This window comes from Siphateles boraxobius, unplaced genomic scaffold (genome assembly GCF_051911475.1).
Source record: "Siphateles boraxobius isolate OS27281-9 unplaced genomic scaffold, OSU_SipBor_1 265, whole genome shotgun sequence".
NCBI classification, from domain to species: Eukaryota; Metazoa; Chordata; class Actinopteri; order Cypriniformes; family Leuciscidae; genus Siphateles; species Siphateles boraxobius.
In genome coordinates, this window is record NW_027508882.1 from 26,805 (window position 1) to 46,445 (window position 19,641).

Consider the following 19,641-nt stretch of genomic DNA (forward strand, 5'->3'; position numbering starts at 1 on the left):
TCACGTCTGACACACACTCACGTCTGACACACACTCACGTCTGACACACACACACTCACGTCTGAAACACACACTCACGTCTGACACACACACTCACGTCTGACACACACTCATGTCTGACACACACACACTCACGTCTGACACACACACTCACGTCTGACACACACACACTCACGTCTGACACACACACACTCACGTCTGACACACACACTCATGTCTGACACACACACTCACGTCTGACACACACACTCACGTCTGACACACACTCACATCTGACACACACGTCTGAAACACACACTCACGTCTGACACACACACTCACGTCTGACACACTCATGTCTGAAACACACACTCACGTCTGAAACACACACTCACGTCTGACACACACACTCACGTCTGACACACACACACTCACGTCTGACACACACACTCATGTCTGACACACACACTCACGTCTGACACACACATTCACGTCTGACACACACACACTCACGTCTGACACACACACACTCACGTCTGACACACACACTCATGTCTGACACACACCCCCAGTCTGATACAAAAATCACGTCTGACACACACACTCATGTCTGATACACACACTCACGTCTGATACAACAATCACGTCTGACACACACGCTAACGTCTGACACACACACACACTCACGTCTGACACACACACTCACGTCTGACACACACACACTCACGTCTGACACACACACTCAGGTCTGATACAACAATCACGTCTGACACACACACTCACGCTTAATTATGACAAGTAAAAGAGTCTCCAGCCACAAGCTTTCCGGCCCCCAGAATATTGTGTCAATTATATCATATTTATAAAATGAAAAGTTCACATGGACACACTAAGCCATAATTATGACATGAAAAGTCAAAATTGACATAAAAAGTAGAAATTGACAAAGTATTGAAATTGACATGAGGATCATAATTAACTCTTTCCTCACCAGCGTTTTTAAAAAAAGTTGCCAGTCACCGCCAGTCTTTTCACAGCCTCCAGAATATTGTGTATAATATCTGAATATGCAATATATAAAAGAAAGAAAAGATTTAATTCTAGCTTCATATATTCTTTTTTATTACAAAACATCATTTTGAGCAAAATGATTGACTTAGTGTGTAATAATTTCTACTTTTTATCATAACTTCATATATTTGACTTTGTAATCTCATAATTATGATATACAGAAGCTGATGTGGCAGTACTATACAGTAATAACTCCAGTAATATACAGTAATATCTCCAGTAATATACAGTAATATCTCCCGTAATATACAGTAATATCTCAGTAATATACAGTAATATCTCCAGTAATATACAGTAATATCTCCAGTAATATACAGTAATATCTCAGTAATATACAGTAATATCTCCAGTAATACAGTAATATCTCCAGAAATATCTCCAGTAATATACAGTATTATCTCCAGTAATACAGTAATATCTCCAGTAATATCTCCAGTAATATACAGTATTATCTCCAGTAGTACAGTAATATCTCAGTAATATACAGTAATATCTCCAGTAATACAGTAATATCTCAGTAATATATAGTAATATCTCCAGTAATATACAGTAATATCTCAGTAATATACAGTAATATCTCCAGTAATACAGTAATATCTCCAGTAATATACAGTAAAATCTCCAGTAATATACAGTAATATCTCCAGTAATATACAGTAATATCTCCAGTAATATCTCCAGTAATATACAGTAATATCTCAGTAATATATAGTAATATCTCCAGTAATACAGTAATATCTCCAGTAATACAGTAATATCTCAGTAATATACAGTAATATCTCCAGTAATATACAGTAATATCTCCAGTAATATAAAGTAATATCTCCAGTAGTACAGTAAATATCTCAGTAATATAAAGTAATATCTCCAGTAATACAGTAATATCTCAGTAATATATAGTAATATCTCCAGTAATATACAGTAATATCTCAGTAATACAGTAATATCTCAGTAATATATAGTAATATCTCCAGTAATATACAGTAATATCTCAGTAATATCTCAGTAATATACAGTAATATCTCCAGTAATACAGTAATATCTCCAGTAATATACAGTAAAATCTCCAGTAATATACAGTAATATCTCCAGTAATATACAGTAATATCTCCAGTAATATCTCCAGTAATATACAGTAATATCTCAGTAATATATAGTAATATCTCCAGTAATACAGTAATATCTCCAGTAATATACAGGAAAATCTCCAGTAATATACAGTAATATCTCCAGTAATATACAGTATTATCTCCAGTATTACAGTAATATCTCCAGTAATATACAGTAAAATCTCCAGTAATATACAGTAATATCTCCAGTATTACAGTAATATCTCCAGTAATATACAGTAAAATCTCCAGTAATATAAAGTAATATCTCCAGTAATATACAGTATTATCTCCAGTATTACAGTAATATCTCCAGTAATATACAGTAAAATCTCCAGTAATATACAGTAATATCTCCAGTAATATACAGTATTATCTCCAGTATTACAGTAATATCTCCAGTATTACAGTAATATTTCCAGTAATATACAGTAATATCTCCAGTAATATCTCCAGTAATATCTCCAGTAATATACAGTATTATCTCCAGTATTACAGTAATATCTCCAGTAAAGCCCTTTAAAGCCCAGCTGATGAAGCCATTCGAACACGTGTCACTCATATCACACTCCATCACTCGGGATATATGAAATCAGGAATATGAAGATGAAGGTTTTACTGTATCCGGATCCTCCTCTAAAGCTTATTTCAGAAGCCATATTACGGTACATTATAGACGGTGTTTATACAGATTTAGCGCACATATGACAGGCGATTCATTCTGATTTTCTTGTTGATTTAGATAATTACTCTGTGTCACAAGAAGCTCATAAATAAACCATATCTAAATATTCATTTTGTTTCTTGTTTTTTTTCCCTGTGTGAATGAGTAAACAAAGGCGTGTGTGTTTATTGTTCAGTGAGAGTGCATCAGTGCTGGAGTCTGTGTTTGTGTGTGAGTGTGTGTGTGTGTGTGTGTGTGTGTGTGTGTGTGTGTGTGTGTGTGTGTGTGTGTGTGTGTGTGTGTGTGTGTGTGTGTACAGTAGATCAGTGCCTTCACTCTCTGTAATCTGGAGTCTGTGAGTGTGTGTGTGTGTGTGTGTGTGTGTGTGTGTGTGTGTACAGTAGATCAGTGCCTTCACTCTCTGTAATCTGGAGTCTGTGAGTGTGTGTGTGTGTGTGTACAGTAGATCAGTGACATCACTGTCTGTAATCTGGAGTCTGTGAGTGTGTGTGTGTGTGTGTGTGTACAGTAGATCAGTGACATCACTGTCTGTAATCTGGAGTCTGTGTGTGTGTGTGTGTGTGTGTGTGTGTGTGTGTGTGTGTGTGTGTGTGTGTGTGTGTGTGTGTGTGTGTGTGTGTGTGTGTGTGTGTGTGTGTGTGTGTACAGTAGATCAGTGACATCACTGTCTTTGATCTGGAGTCTGTGAGTGTGTGTGTACAGTAGATCAGTGACATCACTGTCTGTAATCAGATGAAAGTATTTCAGCTCGTGTAATAACCATAACAATCATTTATTAAACTAATGAAGATTATTATACGGCAGCAGCAGGAGAGTAAATTCAGACACTGACAAACATATGAGCTTTTCATTTACAGACATAACACAGACACACACACACACACACACACACACAAATCAGCATTCACTCACCGCAACTTCGGATTCCAGGCTAGAAAAAACTGGTGGCTGGTACCCTAAGCTACACTCAAACAGAGATAGGCCCGTAGATGACACTCGTAACAAATTGTGTGCGTACTCAACCAATGAGAGTTGCTGACTCCAGGAGGAAGAATTCTTAGACACCAAACATCGCAACACTCTCTCTAAATCTTGGTTGGCTCTCACGGTTTGCCCATTGCTTTGGGGATGGTAACCCGAAGATAGACTGACAGACGCTCCAAGTAACCTACAAAACTCCTGCCAAAATTTGGACACGGATTGGGAACCCCTGTCAGAGACAAGTCAGTCGGGAGGCCATGTAGACGAAAAACGTGATCTAAGACAGCCACCGCTGTTTCCTTGGCAGAAGGTAATTTGGGCAAGGGAATAAAATGAGCCGCCTTCGAGAACCGGTCCACTACGGTCAAAACGACCGTTTTGCCCTGGGAGGGTGGGAGGGCGGTAATAAAATCTAGCGCTATATGGGACCAGGGTCTCGAAGGGACAGACAGTGGTTGGAGTAACCCATCTGGGGGTCGATTGGAAGTCTTACCAGTGGCACAAACCGAGCAAGCCAAAACAAAACTCCGAATGTCGCAAGCCATTAACGGCCACCAGAACCGTTGCTTGACCAAAAAACTGTTGCGGTTTACCCCTGGATGACATGCTATGCTGGAACAGTGACCCCATCGAATAACGTCGGACAGAGCCCCCTCTGGCACAAACAATCAACTCGGTGGGCAACCAGGCAGAGGCATTACCCCTTCTAAGGCTGTCCTGACCTTCGATTCGACCTCCCATGTGAGTGTGGAGAAAAATAGTGTCTCAGGTAAAATGCACTCGGGAGTAACCGGGCGTTCGGATTGGTCAAAAATACGAGATAAAGAATCGGGTTTGATGTTCTTAGACCCTGGGCGGTACGAGAGTGAAAAATCAAAACGACCGAAAAAAAAACGATAAACGATAAAAGGTACCCCTGACCCTTCTAACCAATAACACCACTCCTCCAGCGCTAACTTGACTGCCAACAACTCTCTGTTACCAATGTCATAGTTACTTTCAGCAGACGATAAACAATGGGACAAAAACGCGCAAGGGTGCATCTTGTCGTCTGTGGAAGAGCGCTGGGAAAGAAGTGCACCTACCCCCACCTCTGACTCGTTGACCTCCACCACGAACTGATGTGATGTCCATCATAGCCTTAACCTTGTCAGGATCCATGTGCACTCCTTCAGACGAGACCATGTAACCTAAGAAAGGAACAGACTGTGCATGAAAAGCGCATTTCGCCGCCTTGACAAAAAGCCCATTCTCTAGCAACCTCTGAAGCACTCGTCTGACGTGCTAAACGTGTTCCTGTAGAGAAGAAGATAAAATCAATATGTCATCCAGGTAGACATATATGAACTGGTCTACCATATCTCTCAGCACGTCATTGACGAGTGCCTGGAAAACCGCTGGGGAGTTGGACAGCCCGAATGGCATGACCAAGTATTCAAAATGGCCCCTGGGGGTGTTAAAAGCGGTTTTCCATTCATCCCCCTTCCTGATGCGAACCAAATGATATGCATTGCGTAAGTCCAAGATAAAGATAAAGGCTCCCTGCAACCGCTCGAAGGCTGAAGACATCAACGGCAAAGGATAAGTATTCTTTACCGTGATGTTGTTCAACCCTCGGTAATCAATACACGGTCGCAGCGACCCGTCAATTCTTACCAACAAAAAAGAACCCCGCCCCCGCCGGAGAAGAGGAAGGACGAATTAATTCAGAAGCTAGAGAATCACAAATGTATTTCTCCATGGCCTCCCTTTCTGGGACAGAATGCGAGTATAACTTGCCCTTAGGCGGAGACGTACTTGGTATAAGATCTATAGCACAGTTGTAAGGACGATGCGGAGGAAGAGAAGCAGCCCGAGACTTACTGAACACTCCCTTCAGGTCGAGATACTCCGCGGGCACGTTAGACAGATTCACCGACTCCTCCTGCAAGACAGAACTAACACCGAAGAACAGGCAGACATCAAACAAGACGCATAACATTGGGTGCTCTAAGCAGGCACAGAGTTATGGCCCCGGTCAACCCTGGGGTTGTGCCGGGTGAGCCAGGGATGACCGAGGCCCACCGGAGTGTGAGGAGAGTCCAGGAGTAGAAATGAAAGTTCCTCTGTGTGGTTGCCTGAGGTTATGAGTGTCAGATGATCAGTAGTGAGTGTTATGAATGGAAGTTCTTGTCCATTGAGTGCGTTGACAGAGATGGGATTCGTGAGTGGTGTGATGGGAATTTGCAGCTTAAGTGCTAACGACAAATCCATTAATTTCCCCTCGGCCCCAGAATCCAGAAGTGTTTGACAGTTGTAAAATCGGGTTGCCCATTGCAGTCTCACCGGGAGGAGAGTAGAGGAGGTCTTGCTGGTGGAGATCCCCCGTGACAGTAGCCTCCTGCTTACTGCCGGGCCCGATCTTTAACGGGGCAGGTGTTGATGAAGTGACCGGTACCTCCGCAGTAAAGGCATAACCCCCGGGATCTCCTTCTTCTCTTCTCCTCCCGGGAGAGCCGAGCCCAATGGGCCGAAACGATCTGGAAGCAAGCTGGCCCAGCCCTTAGTTCTATACAAGCCTTTGTTTCCCACTTCAAAGAAGTATTCGGTCGATCTGATGGAGAGATATCAACCAGTGAGCAACTTTATCATTTATCTCAAGGAAAGATGTCTACTCATGAATATGCCCTTCGCTTTCGCACTCTAGCTGCAGCCAGTGGGTGGAACGAGCGGTCCTTACTGATGACCTACATGGGCCTAAAGGCTTGGTCTCACAACTCAACTCCATCTACAACTGGATGATAATATGGGGCTCGAAAAGTTTTTTCAACAATCCATCAGATGCTCAGACCGTATGCAATCTAATCAGTCCCATTCTAACATGACTGCACTCCTCCGCCCATCTGAAACCGCCAGCCCTCCAGAACCAGAACCCATGATTATCGACTCTGGTAAACTTACCGCAGCTGAACGACAGAGGAGGCTGACCCGGGGTCTATGCATGTATTGTGGAGCCAGTGGGCATGTTCGGTTGAACTGTCCAATTCGTCCCATACGAACATCAGTGAGTGTTTTTCGTATTGATGAAGAAAATATGCATCCTCTCACTACTTGTGTCCAGTTAACCACCCAGACATCCTCTGTTTCAGCTCATGCTCTCGTCGGCAGGAAATTTAATCTCGGGAACCCTCTGTCGCCAGCTCCAGCTCCGTACCGAAGCCTCGTCAAATGTTTACCAGATCCAACCCATAACCAAGTTCATTACTGCACGTCCACGTATTTATCGGAAATGTGCACCCGTTACACTCCAAATCGGAGCCCAACACAAGGAGGATATTCAGCTGCTGGTCCTGGAGGGAGCCAATGTGGATTTCATACTTGGGCGTCTGTGGCTGGTGAAACACGATCCCATCATCTCTTGGGGCTCCGGGGAAGTGATAAAGTGGGTCAAGGAATGCTCACCAAGATGTTTTCAGGTTCTTCCACGTCCCATTCCGAATCCTGTTCCAGTCTATGTCACATCAGTTGAGAGTCCACTAGAGAAACAGTCCACAAAGATTCCTGATATCTACTCTCCTTTCCGAGACATCTTCTGGCCCAAAAGAGCTTCCCAACTACCACCTCATCGGCTATGGGACTGCGCTATTGACCTGATCCCAAATGCCTCTTTGCCCAGAGGTAAGATCTACCCATTGTCACTGCCAGAGACCAAGTCCATGGAGGAGTATATACAGATAGCTCTCAATCAAGGGTACATTCGGCATTCTGCATCTCCCGCAGCAGCCACCTTCTTTTTTGTTGCCAAAAAGGATGGAGGGCTGTGGCCATGCATTGATTATCGGACCCTAAACCAAGGTACCGTCAAATTCAAATATCCCCTTCCTCTCGTCCCTGCGGCCCTCGAACAACTTCGTTCTGCTACCATCTTCACGAAGTTGGACCTCCGCAGCCCTTACAAGCTGGTGAGAGTACGAGAGGGGGATGAATGGAAGACCGCTTTTGTGACCCCTAATGGCCACTATGAATATCTGGTTATGCACTATGGTCTGGTCAACGCCCCTTCCGTGTTTCAGAACTTCATACATGAGGTCCTCCGGGAGTTTCTGCATCGCTTCGTGGTCATCTATATAGATGACATCCTTATCTATTCCCGGACTGAAGTCGAACATCGTCACCAGAGGTCCTCCACACACTCAGAGCTCACCACCTCTTCCTGAAGGCAGAGAAGTGTTCTTTTCATCTCCCATCAGTACAGTTCTTAGGTTACCTCATTGATCGTCAGGGGGTCCGCATGGATGAGAGGAAGGTCACTGCAGTAACTACCTGGCCAGAACCCACCACGATCAAGGAACTTCAGAGATTTCTTGGATTTGCCAACTTTTACAGACGTTTCATACGAGGTTACAGTATCATAACCACTCCACTCACCAACTTGCTCAAAGGTAAACCGAAAAGTCTCCTCTGGACTCCTGAAGCGGCCGCAGCCTTCCAATCCCTCAAATCTGCCTTCACCCCTTCTGACGCATCCAGATCCTGAGCTTCCTTTCGTAGTGGAGGTGGACGCCTCGACTTCCGGAGTTGGAGCCGTCCTTTCTCAACTTCACGGGACACCTAAATTACTCCATCCATGTGCCTACTTCTCCCGGAAGCTCAACCCGGCAGAGAGGAATTACGACATTGGCAACCGTGAACTCCTGGCCATCAAACTCGCCCTGGAGGAGTGGCGACATTGGCTGGAAGGTGCCAACCATTCATTCCAAGTTATCACTGACCATAAGAACCTCCAGTACCTCCGTGATGCAAAACGACTTTGTCCCCGTCAAGCCAGATGGTCATTATTCTTCTCAAGATTCCACTTCTCCATTACTTACCATCCTGGTCCTAAGAATGTCTGTGCCGATGCTTTATCCAGATTACATGATTCTACAGAAACTCCCGAGACAACCACCAACATTATACCCGAAGATATCATCATCAGTCCCATTGAATGGTCTGCTCCTCCAGCCGTCGCCATTCCTAATCCACAATCTCCGCCGGGCTGCCCACCCAAATTGTCAGTTCATCCCCAGGGCACAACGAGTAGATCTCATTCACACCATTCACACCTCTCTGGGCACTGGGCACCCCGGGGCCAACAACACTCTCTCACTGTTATCGGAACGCTTCTGGTGGCCGGGTTTGGCAGGGGATGTGAAGAGGTATGTACGAGGTTGTAAGGACTGTGCAATGTCCAAAAGTCCCAGACATCTACCTGCAGGAAAGCTCCATCCCTTGCCAATTCCTAACCGCCCCTGGTCACACCTAGGAGTAGACTTCATGACTGACCTACCTTCATCGGATGGAAACACCTGCATCTTCGTCATAGTAGATCGATTCTCCAAGTTCTGCTGGCTATTACCCCTAAGAGGTCTTCCCACTGCCCTGGAGACCGGCGAACTTCTCTTCAATCATGTTTTTCGCTATAATGGGATCCCAGAAGACATTGTATCGGACAGGGGACCCCAATTCATATCCCGGGTATAGAAGTCGTTTTTCAAGCTCCTAGGTGTGACAATCAGTCTCTCCTCTGGCTACCACCCTCAGACCAACGGCCAGACGGAGAGGAAGATCCAGGAAGTGGGGCGGTTCCTCAGGACCTTCTGTAATGGCCACCAGAACTCCTGGAACCAGTTTCTGGGCTGGGCAGAGTATGTCCAGAATTCACTGCGGCAACCCACGACCGGCCTCACACCATTCCAGTGTGTTCTTGGGTTCCAACCTCCCCTATTTCCCTGGGATGGTAAACCATCTGAGGTCCCCACAGTGGATTACTGGTTCCGGGAGAGCGAGAGAGTTTGGGACGAAGCTCACCATCATCTGCAGAGGGCAGTTCGCAGATCCAAGACGATCGCTGACCGGAGGAGGATTTCGGGCCTAGTCTATGTTCCGGGAGATAAGTTTTGGCTCTCCACTCGGGATATGCGTCTGCCCTCCAAAAAACGTAGCCCCAGGTTTGTTGGCCCTTTTACCATCCTAGAACAGGTCAATCCCGTCACCTACAAACTCCAGCTACCACCGCAATACAGAATTCACCCCACATTTCACATTTCCTTGCTCAAACCCTTTCACGAACCTCTTATTCCCTCCACAGAACATGGCCACGAAGAGGAACCTCCCCCCCCCCCCCTTGTTGCTGGAAGAAGGGTCCATCTACTCCGTTCGAGAAATCCTGCAGTCCCGACGTCGTGGTGGTCGATTGGAATATCTTGTTGATTGGGAAGGATACGGACCAGAGGAGAGATCATGGATCCCAAGAGTCGACATCCTAGATCCCACAATCATGGAAGAGTTCCATTCCAGCCATCCTCAGTACCCTGGACCTCGTGGACGAGGAAGACCACCACAGCGCCGGAGACCTCGGCCCTCAGGTGCGGGCCCTGGGGAGGGGGGTAATGTCACGGATTGGCCAGGTTCTTCCACCACAATCACTCAGCGATCACAATCACCTGAGTTCTAACGAGAGACACCTGTACCCCATCAGCCACTCTGCTTCATAATCACACACCACGCACCTCTCATTGTCCGGGCTCGTTCATTCGAAGCGGACTCATAGTGCTCTTTTCTACGAGTGTCACTAAGCCAACTATCCTGTGTTTACTCACCAGTTCTCTGTGCTGTTCCCGGTCTGTCTAGATCTTCTCTTCAGAGGTGTGCGAGCCGTAAGCCATTCAGTCCAGCCAACTGGTGCCTGAGTGTGTACTCTCAGCCTGTCAGCTTCTTCTAACGGAGTGTGTGTCCATTCTGGAAATCTCCTCTCGCCGTTCCTGCAAAGGAAATATCTATCATTCATTCACGGACTGCACTCAAGATTTATCCATATCGGAACTCAGATACTCACTCATTTCTGCACGTTGAGATACCCTGTCACGCTGCTGTTTAATTAAACTTGATCTTCACTACTTACCTTGTTGTCCGTCTGCTTCCGTAACACTATCATTGGAAATAACTGTATAGTCAAATTAGCCAAAATTATATTGTTGGCGATTTTAGGCAGGGCAAAAATTAAATATAGTCAACCTGACAAAACTTTATCTAGCAGGAATGACTAAATTAATTTAAGTTCATACAACAAGATTACAACAAATAATTTCAAACAAATTAGATTTGTTGGAGAAATCGAAGTCATTTTCGTGGAAAAGCTTTCCTTAATTTAATTAAGTTCTTCAACATCATCCTATGCGGAAGTGTTCTATTGACTAAACGTGACACACGTATACATTCTCCTCCCCCTTCACATCGGTCACAATAATTTTAATTTATACTTTACCTTTGCAGTTTATATAAACCACACATCTCACATATTTCAACAGGGTATCTTGCTTTATTATTATTCATTATGGATTTCTTAAATAAACAAACTTCAACAACATAAGGGCAGATCATTTGAGTGCTGCTGATGACGCTATGAAGTGACGCTCGAGTGATCACGTATTCCAATGTATAAAAAAAGCTTTCATTCTTCCTCCGTCCTCGTTTTCTTTCCTTGCGTCCTTCCCTCGCATCCTACAGGGGGTGGGGCTGAGACGCGAGGAAAGGAAGCGAGGAAAGGAAACGAGGATGCACAAATAAGAAATGAGAACCTGCCCCATTGATTTTTATTGATTGGCGGGTGCGCGCAGGACACGCTCCCTCTCAGCGCGCGGCTTTATCAGTGCGCGGGAACGCGCATCAGTGTGTAATGATGCTGCCGGTGAGTGTGCACGCGGATCAGATGATCGGGTAAGAGTTTCGGTCTATTCCTCTGTTTTGATATTTTAATGTCTTTAATAACTCTCCTCTCCTGTGTTTTCATAGTTGTCCTGTGATATGGAGACCGTGGGATCTTTCAACAAGAGGGTCACAATTAAATAAAGTAACATTTTTATTTTACTTCAAGTTTTGCTAACATTCCCTTAAAGTTATGAAACATCACTTTTGAATGTTCTCTGCATGTTCTTTTAAAAACGTTTTTTCTTGGTTATGTGAACGTTAAGGGAACATTCCATCGTATCATTATTCAAACATTATGGGAACGTTACTTTTGAATGTTTTCTGAACGATCTGAAAACAAGAAGTAACATTTAGAAAATGTTGGTAACACTACAGTAAGGTTCATTAGTCAACATTAGTTATGGTATTAACTAACATGCACTAACAATGAGCAAAACATTTGTTACAATATTTATTAATCTTTGTTAATGTTAGTTAATAAGAATACAGCTGTTCATTGTTTGTTCATGTTAGTTCTCAGTGCATGAACTAATGTTAACAACAACCTTTGATTTTAATAACGTATTAGTAAATGTTGAAATCATTTTTTACTAATATTAGTAAATGCTGTAAAAGTATTGTTTATTCTTAGTTCATGTTAACTAAGGTATAGTTAAATAATGTCAACTAATGAACCTTATTGTTTCAGAAAAAAACGTTTCATGAACAATGTATAAATAATGTTTTTGTTCTAACATTTTGAGAACATTATTAAAGACCAGATAACATTGAACAAAATTTCTATTAATGTAACTGGAAGAACGTTTGTTCATAACTTTGACAGAACGTCCCCGTTTGCTGTTTTTCTTTTCTCTGTGTATTGATGCGTATGTTGATTTCAGAGTCTGTGTTCTTGTGTTAAGGTGTTCTTGTGTTCAGGGGTTCTTGTGTTCAGGGGTGTTCTTGTGTTCAGGGGTTCTTGTGTTCAGGGGTGTTCTTGTGTTCAGGGGTGTTCTTGTGTTCAGGGGTGTTCTTGTGTTCAGGGGTGTTCTTGTGTTCAGGGGTGTTCTTGTGTTCAGGTGTTCTTGTGTTCAGGGGGTTCTTGTGTTTAGGTGTTCTTGTGTTCAGGGTGTTCTTGTGTTCAGGTGTTCTTGTGTACAGGGGGTTCTTGTGTTCAGGTGTTCTTGTGTACAGGGGGTTCTTGTGTTCAGGTGTTCTTGTGTACAGGGGGTTCTTGTGTTCAGGTGTTCTTGTGTACAGGGGGTTCTTGTGTTCAGGTGTTCTTGTATTCAGGGTGTTATTGTGTTCAGGTGTTCTTGTGTACAGGGGGTTCTTGTGTTCAGGTGTTCTTGTGTACAGGGGGTTCTTGTGTTCAGGTGTTCTTGTATTCAGGGGGTTCTTGTGTTCAGGTGTTCTTGTGTACAGGGGGTTCTTGTGTTCAGGTGTTCTTGTGTACAGGGGGTTCTTGTGTTCAGGTGTTCTTGTGTTCAGGGGTGTTCTTGTGTTCAGGGGTGTTCTTGTGTTCAGGGGTGTTCTTGTGTTCAGGGGTGTTCTTGTGTTCAGGTGTTCTTGTGTTCAGGGGGTTCTTGTGTTTAGGTGTTCTTGTGTTCAGGGTGTTCTTGTGTTCAGGTGTTCTTGTGTACAGGGGGTTCTTGTGTTCAGGTGTTCTTGTGTACAGGGGGTTCTTGTGTTCAGGTGTTCTTGTGTACAGGGGGTTCTTGTGTTCAGGTGTTCTTGTATTCAGGGTGTTATTGTGTTCAGGTGTTCTTGTGTTCAGGTGTTCTTGTGTACAGGGGGTTCTTGTGTTCAGGTGTTCTTGTATTCAGGGGGTTCTTGTGTTCAGGTGTTCTTGTGTACAGGGGGTTCTTGTGTTCAGGTGTTCTTGTGTACAGGGGGTTCTTGTGTTCAGGTGTTCTTGTGTACAGGGGGTTCTTGTGTTCAGGTGTTCTTGTGTACAGGGGGTTCTTGTGTTCAGGTGTTCTTGTGTACAGGGTGTTCTTGTGTTCAGGTGTTCTTGTATTCAGGGGGTTCTTGTGTTCAGGTGTTCTTGTGTACAGGGGGTTCTTGTGTTCAGGTGTTCTTGTGTACAGGGGGTTCTTGTGTTCAGGTGTTCTTGTATTCAGGGTGTTCTTGTGTTCAGGTGTTCTTGTGTTCAGGTGTTCTTGTGTACAGGGGGTTCTTGTGTTCAGGTGTTCTTGTATTCAGGGGGTTCTTGTGTTCAGGGGTGTTCTTGTGTTCAGGTGTTCTTGTGTTCAGGGTGTTCTTGTGTTCATGTGTTCTTGTGTACAGGGTGTTCTTGTGTTCAGGGGTGTTCTTGTGTTCAGGTGTTCTTGTGTTCAGGGTGTTCTTGTGTTCAGGTGTTCTTGTGTTCAGGGGTTCTTGTGTTCAGGTGTTCTTGTGTTCAGGTGTTCTTGTGTACAGGTGTTCTTGTGTACAGGGTGTTCTTGTATTCAGGGGGTTCTTGTGTTCAGGGGTGTTCTTGTGTTCAGGTGTTCTTGTGTACAGAGGGTTATTGTGTTCAGGTGTTCTTGTATTCAGGGGGTTCTTGTGTTTAGGGGTGTTCTTGTGTTCAGGGGTGTTCTTGTGTTCAGGGGTGTTCAGGTGTTCATGTGTTCAGGTGTTCTTGTGTTCAGGGGTTCTTGTGTTCAAGGGTTCTTGTGTTCAGGTATTCAGGGGTGTTCAGGTGTTCTTGTGTTGAGGGGGTTCTTGTGTTCAGGGGGTTCTTGTGTTCAGGGGTGTACTTGTGTTCAGGTGTTCTTGTGTTCAGGGGTGTCCTTGTGTTCAGGTGTTCTTGTGTTCAGGTGTTCTTATGTTCAGGGGTGTCCTTGTGTTCAGGTGTTCTTGTGTTCAGGTGTTCTTGTGTTCAGGGGTGTTCTTGTGTTCAGGGTGTTCTTGTGTTCAGGGTGTTCTTGTGTTCAGGTGTTCTTGTGTTCAGGGGTGTTCTTGTGTTCAGGTGTTCTTGTGTTCAGGGGTTCTTGTGTTCAGGGTGTTCTTGTGTTCAGAGGGTTCTTGTGTTCAGGGGTTCTTGTGTTCCTGTGTTCAGGGGGTTCTTGTGTTCAGGTGTTCTTGTGTTCAGGGGGTTCTTGTGTTCAGGGGTGTTCTTGTGTTCATGTGTTCAGGGATGTTCATGTGTTCAGGTGTTCTTGGGTTCAGGGGTTCTTGTGTTCAGGGGTTCTTGTGTTCAGGGGTGTTCTTGTGTTCATGTGTTCAGGGGTGTTCAGGTGTTTTTGTGTTCAGGGGGTTCTTGTGTTCAGGTGTTCTTGTGTTCTGGGGTGTTCTTGTATTCAGGGGGTTCTTGTGTCCAGGGGTGTTCTTGTGTTCAGGGGTGTTCTTGTGTTCATGTGTTCAGGTGTGTTCAGGTGTTCTTGTGTTCAGGGGTGTCCTTGTGTTCAGGTGTTCTTGTGTTCAGGTGTTCTTGTGTTCAGGGGTGTCCTTGTGTTCAGGTGTTCTTGTGTTCAGGTGTTCTTGTGTTCAGGTGTTCTTATGTTCAGGGGTGTCCTTGTGTTCAGGTGTTCTTGTGTTCAGGTGTTCTTGTGTTCAGGGGTGTTCTTGTGTTCAGGGTGTTCTTGTGTTCAGGGTGTTCTTGTGTTCAGGTGTTCTTGTGTTCAGGGGTGTTCTTGTGTTCAGGTGTTCTTGTGTTCAGGGGTTCTTGTGTTCAGGGTGTTCTTGTGTTCAGAGGGTTCTTGTGTTCAGGGGTTCTTGTGTTCCTGTGTTCAGGGGGTTCTTGTGTTCAGGTGTTCTTGTGTTCAGGGGGTTCTTGTGTTCAGGGGTGTTCTTGTGTTCATGTGTTCAGGGATGTTCTTGTGTTCAGGGGTGTTCTTGTGTTCAGGTGTTCTTGTGTACAGAGGGTTATTGTGTTCAGGTGTTCTTGTATTCAGGGGGTTCTTGTGTTTAGGGGTGTTCTTGTGTTCAGGGGTGTTCTTGTGTTTAGGGGTGTTCAGGTGTTCATGTGTTCATGTGTTCAGGTGTTCTTGTGTTCAGGGGTTCTTGTGTTCAAGGGTTCTTGTGTTCAGGTATTCAGGGGTGTTCAGGTGTTCTTGTGTTGAGGGGGTTCTTGTGTTCAGGGGGTTCTTGTGTTCAGGGGTGTACTTGTGTTCAGGTGTTCTTGTGTTCAGGGGTGTCCTTGTGTTCAGGTGTTCTTGTGTTCAGGTGTTCTTATGTTCAGGGGTGTCCTTGTGTTCAGGTGTTCTTGTGTTCAGGTGTTCTTGTGTTCAGGGGTGTTCTTGTGTTCAGGGTGTTCTTGTGTTCAGGGTGTTCTTGTGTTCAGGTGTTCTTGTGTTCAGGGGTGTTCTTGTGTTCAGGTGTTCTTGTGTTCAGGGGTTCTTGTGTTCAGGGTGTTCTTGTGTTCAGAGGGTTCTTGTGTTCAGGGGTTCTTGTGTTCCTGTGTTCAGGGGGTTCTTGTGTTCAGGTGTTCTTGTGTTCAGGGGGTTCTTGTGTTCAGGGGTGTTCTTGTGTTCATGTGTTCAGGGATGTTCATGTGTTCAGGTGTTCTTGGGTTCAGGGGTTCTTGTGTTCAGGGGTTCTTGTGTTCAGGGGTGTTCTTGTGTTCATGTGTTCAGGGGTGTTCAGGTGTTCTTGTGTTCAGGGGGTTCTTGTGTTCAGGTGTTCTTGTGTTCTGGGGTGTTCTTGTATTCAGGGGGTTCTTGTGTCCAGGGGTGTTCTTGTGTTCAGGGGTGTTCTTGTGTTCATGTGTTCAGGTGTGTTCAGGTGGTCTTGTGTTCAGGGGTGTCCTTGTGTTCAGGTGTTCTTGTGTTCAGGGGTGTTCTTGTGTTCAAGGAGTTCTTGTGTTCAGGGGTTCTTGTGTTCAGGGGGTTCTTGTGTTCAGAGGGTTCTTGTGTTCAAGGGTTCTTGTGTTCCTGTGTTCAGGGGGTTCTTGTGTTCAGGTGTTCAGGTGTTCTTGTGTTCAGGGGTGTTCTTGTGTTCAGGGGTGTTCTTGTGTTCAGGGTGTTCTTGTGTTCAGGTGTTCTTGTGTTCAGGGGTGTTCTTGTGTTCAGGTGTTCTTGTGTTCAGGTGTTCTTGTGTTCAGGGGTTCTTGTGTTCAGGATGTTCTTGTGTTCAGAGGGTTCTTGTGTTCAGGGGTTCTTGTGTTCCTGTGTTCAGGGGGTTCTTGTGTTCAGAGGGTTCTTGTGTTCAGGGGTTCTTGTGTTCCTGTGTTCAGGGGGTTCTTGTGTTCAGGTGTTCTTGTGTTCAGGGGTGTCCTTTTGTTCAGGTGTTCTTGTGTTCAGGTGTTCTTGTGTTCAGGGATGTTCTTGTGTTCAGGGGTGTTCTTGTGTTCAAGGAGTTCTTGTGTTCAGGGGTTCTTGTGTTCAGGGGGTTCTTGTGTTCAGAGGGTTCTTGTGTTCAAGGGTTCTTGTGTTCCTGTGTTCAGGGTGTTCTTGTGTTCAGGTGTTCAGCTGTTCTTGTGTTCAGGGGTGTTCTTGTGTTCAGGGGTGTTCTTGTGTTCAGGGTGTTCTTGTGTTCAGGGGTGTTCTTGTGTTCAGGGGTGTTCTTGTGTTCAGGTGTTCTTGTGTTCAGGGGGTTCTTGTGTTCAGGGGGTTCTTGTGTTCAGGGGGTTCTTGTGTTCAGGGGTTCTTGTGTTCAGGTGTTCTTGTGTTCAGGTGTTCTTGTGTTCAGGTGTTCTTGTGTTCAGGGGGTTCTTGTGTTCAGGGTGTTCTTGTGTTCAGGGGTTCTTGTGTTCAGGGGTGTTCTTGTGTTCAGGTGTTCTTGTGTTCAGGGGGTTCTTGTGTTCAGGGGGTTCTTGTGTTCAGGGGTTCTTGTGTTCTTGTGTTCAGGTTTCTGGAGGCTCGAGCCGGGTTCAGGCGTCTGAAGGAGTTTTCCATCATCCTGTGAGGTCTGGAACCGAAGCTCTTACTGTTCATTACATGTTTATTAGCACTCAGCATCTTCAGAGATCATTTATTAACCAGGAGGAGGAATCTGAGATTTTGTTTCTGACGGATCCGTCCATCCACAGGCTGTTCCTGCCCAGATCCAGGATCCAGGAGTATCTGTCTCATCTGGGCCGGACGGTTCTGGCCAGTTTCCCAGCTCAGGCCACGCTGCACTTTTACAACGATGAAGAGTCCAGCTCTGAGGAAGAGGACGATGGAGAAACAGACACACATTAAAAGGATAGTTCACCCAAAAATGAACATTAGCCCATGATTTACTCTCCCTGAACTCATCCTAGGTGTATCTGACATTCTTCTGTCAGACGAACACAATCACAGTTATATAAAAAAATCTCCTGGCTCTTCCAAGCTTTATAATGGCAGTGAATGAGTTTTTCTGTTTTAAAGTCCATAAAAGTGCACCTGTCCATCATAAAAGTGCATCTGTCCATCATAAAAGTGGATCTATCCATCATAAAAGTGAATCTGTCCATCATAAAAGTGGATCTATCCATCATAAAAGTGCATCTGTTCATCATAAAAGTGCATCTGTCCATCATAAAAGTGCATCCATCCATCATAAAAGTGTATCTATCCATCATAAAAGTGCATCTATCCATCATAAAAGTGCATCTATCCATCATAAAAGTGCATCTATCCATCATAAAAGTGCATCTGTCCATCATAAAAGTGGATCTATCCATCATAAAAGTGCATCTATCCATCATAAAAGTGTATCTGTCCATCATAAAAGTGCATCTGTCCATCATAAAAGTGCATCTATCCATCATAAAAGTGCATCCATCCATCATAAAAGTGCATCATAAAAGTGCATCTATCCATCATAAAAGTGTATCTATCATCATAAAAGTGCATCCATCATCATAAAAGTGCCTCTATCCATCATAAAACTGTATCTATCCATCATAAAAGTGCATCCATCATCATAAAAGTGCCTCTATCCATCATAAAAGTGCATCCATCATCATAAAAGTGCATCTATCCATCATAAAAGTGCATCTATCCATCATAAAGTGCATCTATCCATCATAAAAGTGCATCTATCCATCATAAAAGTGCATCTGTCCATCATAAAAGTGCATCTGTCCATCATAAAAGTGCATTTATCCATCATAAAAGTGCATCTATCCATCATAAAAGTGCATCTGTCCATCATAAAAGTGCATCTGTCCATCATAAAGTGCTCCACAGGCTCCGTTACTTACACAACGTTTGTGTAAGTAAAATATCCATATTTAAAATGTTACAAAGTTAAATTCTAGCTTCCGGCCAAACACAGTCTACTAACGCCTAAAGCACTAAGCCAGGACATGTTTAATATAACTGTGATTGTGTTCGTCTGACAGAAGAATGTCAGATACACCTAGGATGAGTTCCGGGAGAGTAAATCATGGGCTAATATTCATTTTCGGGTGAACTATCCCTGTAAGGACAGATCTGCTCATGAAGGACACGGATCGGGAACACTGGGATCTGTTAACGGAGGATTACGGGATTCTCACCGGAGACGCAGGACGGGTCATCGAGGAGAAAACACACCTGTGATCCGGAACATCCGTTCTCTTCATCCCACATCTGGGAATGTGTTTAGGGCTGCGATTATTAACATGATCCTGTTACTTTTGGATGTTATATCCATGGTGAACCTTTACACTAAGGTTCATTAGTTAACATGAACTAAGAATGAACAATACTTTAGCATTTACTAAACTTAGTTAATATTAACTTCAACATTTAATAATACATTATTAAAATCAAAGGTTGTATTAGTTAACATTAGTAAATGCACTGTGAACTAACATGAACAAACAATGAACAGCTGTATTTTTAATAACTCACATTAACAAAGATTTATAAATACTGTTACAAATGTATTGCTCATTGTTAGTTCATACGTTTATTAATGTTAACTAATTAACCTTATTTAAAGTGTTACCATTTCCATAATATCATTATTGTATGGTATTATTATTTTCACATTTATTACTGTGAAGCTACTTGTGTATAAAGCCCTAGTTCTGCTCAAATCTAAACACGAATAAAAATATAAATTGCTCAATATGCATTTGTATCCGCATCATTTATTAATAATTATAAAAGTATACAAACTTTGAAAACTTAAAAGAATATTTTAAGAATATTGATGGCTAAACAGAATAATGCAAAGGCACATTAATAAGGATATAATGAAAGTCATTGTTTTCTATGAAAGCTTGTT

At 43.9% G+C, this 19,641-nt stretch overlaps 1 protein-coding gene across 1 annotated transcript; it reads left to right on the plus strand.

The window, feature by feature from the left end:
* The first annotated feature begins 11,363 nt into the window (after positions 1–11,363).
* ripply3 (ripply transcriptional repressor 3) lies at positions 11,364–19,484 on the plus strand. Its single transcript, XM_077245511.1, has 4 exons — positions 11,364–11,562; positions 11,638–11,695; positions 17,304–17,362; positions 17,486–19,484. The coding sequence occupies exons 1-4, from the start codon at positions 11,522–11,524 to the stop codon at positions 17,637–17,639; spliced, it is 312 nt and encodes a 103-aa protein (XP_077101626.1). The 5' UTR covers positions 11,364–11,521; the 3' UTR covers positions 17,640–19,484.
* Positions 19,485–19,641: the final 157 nt, after the last annotated feature.

What these genes read in the sequence shown, in the direction of transcription:
- ripply3 (XM_077245511.1), top strand. Translation starts at nt 11,522, where the DNA reads ATGATGCTGCCGGTGAGTGTGCACGCGGATCAGATGATCGG. An exon ending in CACGCGGATCAGATGATCGG is followed by an intron (nt 11,563 to 11,637) that starts GTAAGAGTTTCG and finishes GTGTTTTCATAG; the next exon opens with TTGTCCTGTGATATGGAGAC. An exon ending in GAGGGTCACAATTAAATAAA is followed by an intron (nt 11,696 to 17,303) that starts GTAACATTTTTA and finishes TCTTGTGTTCAG; the next exon opens with GTTTCTGGAGGCTCGAGCCG.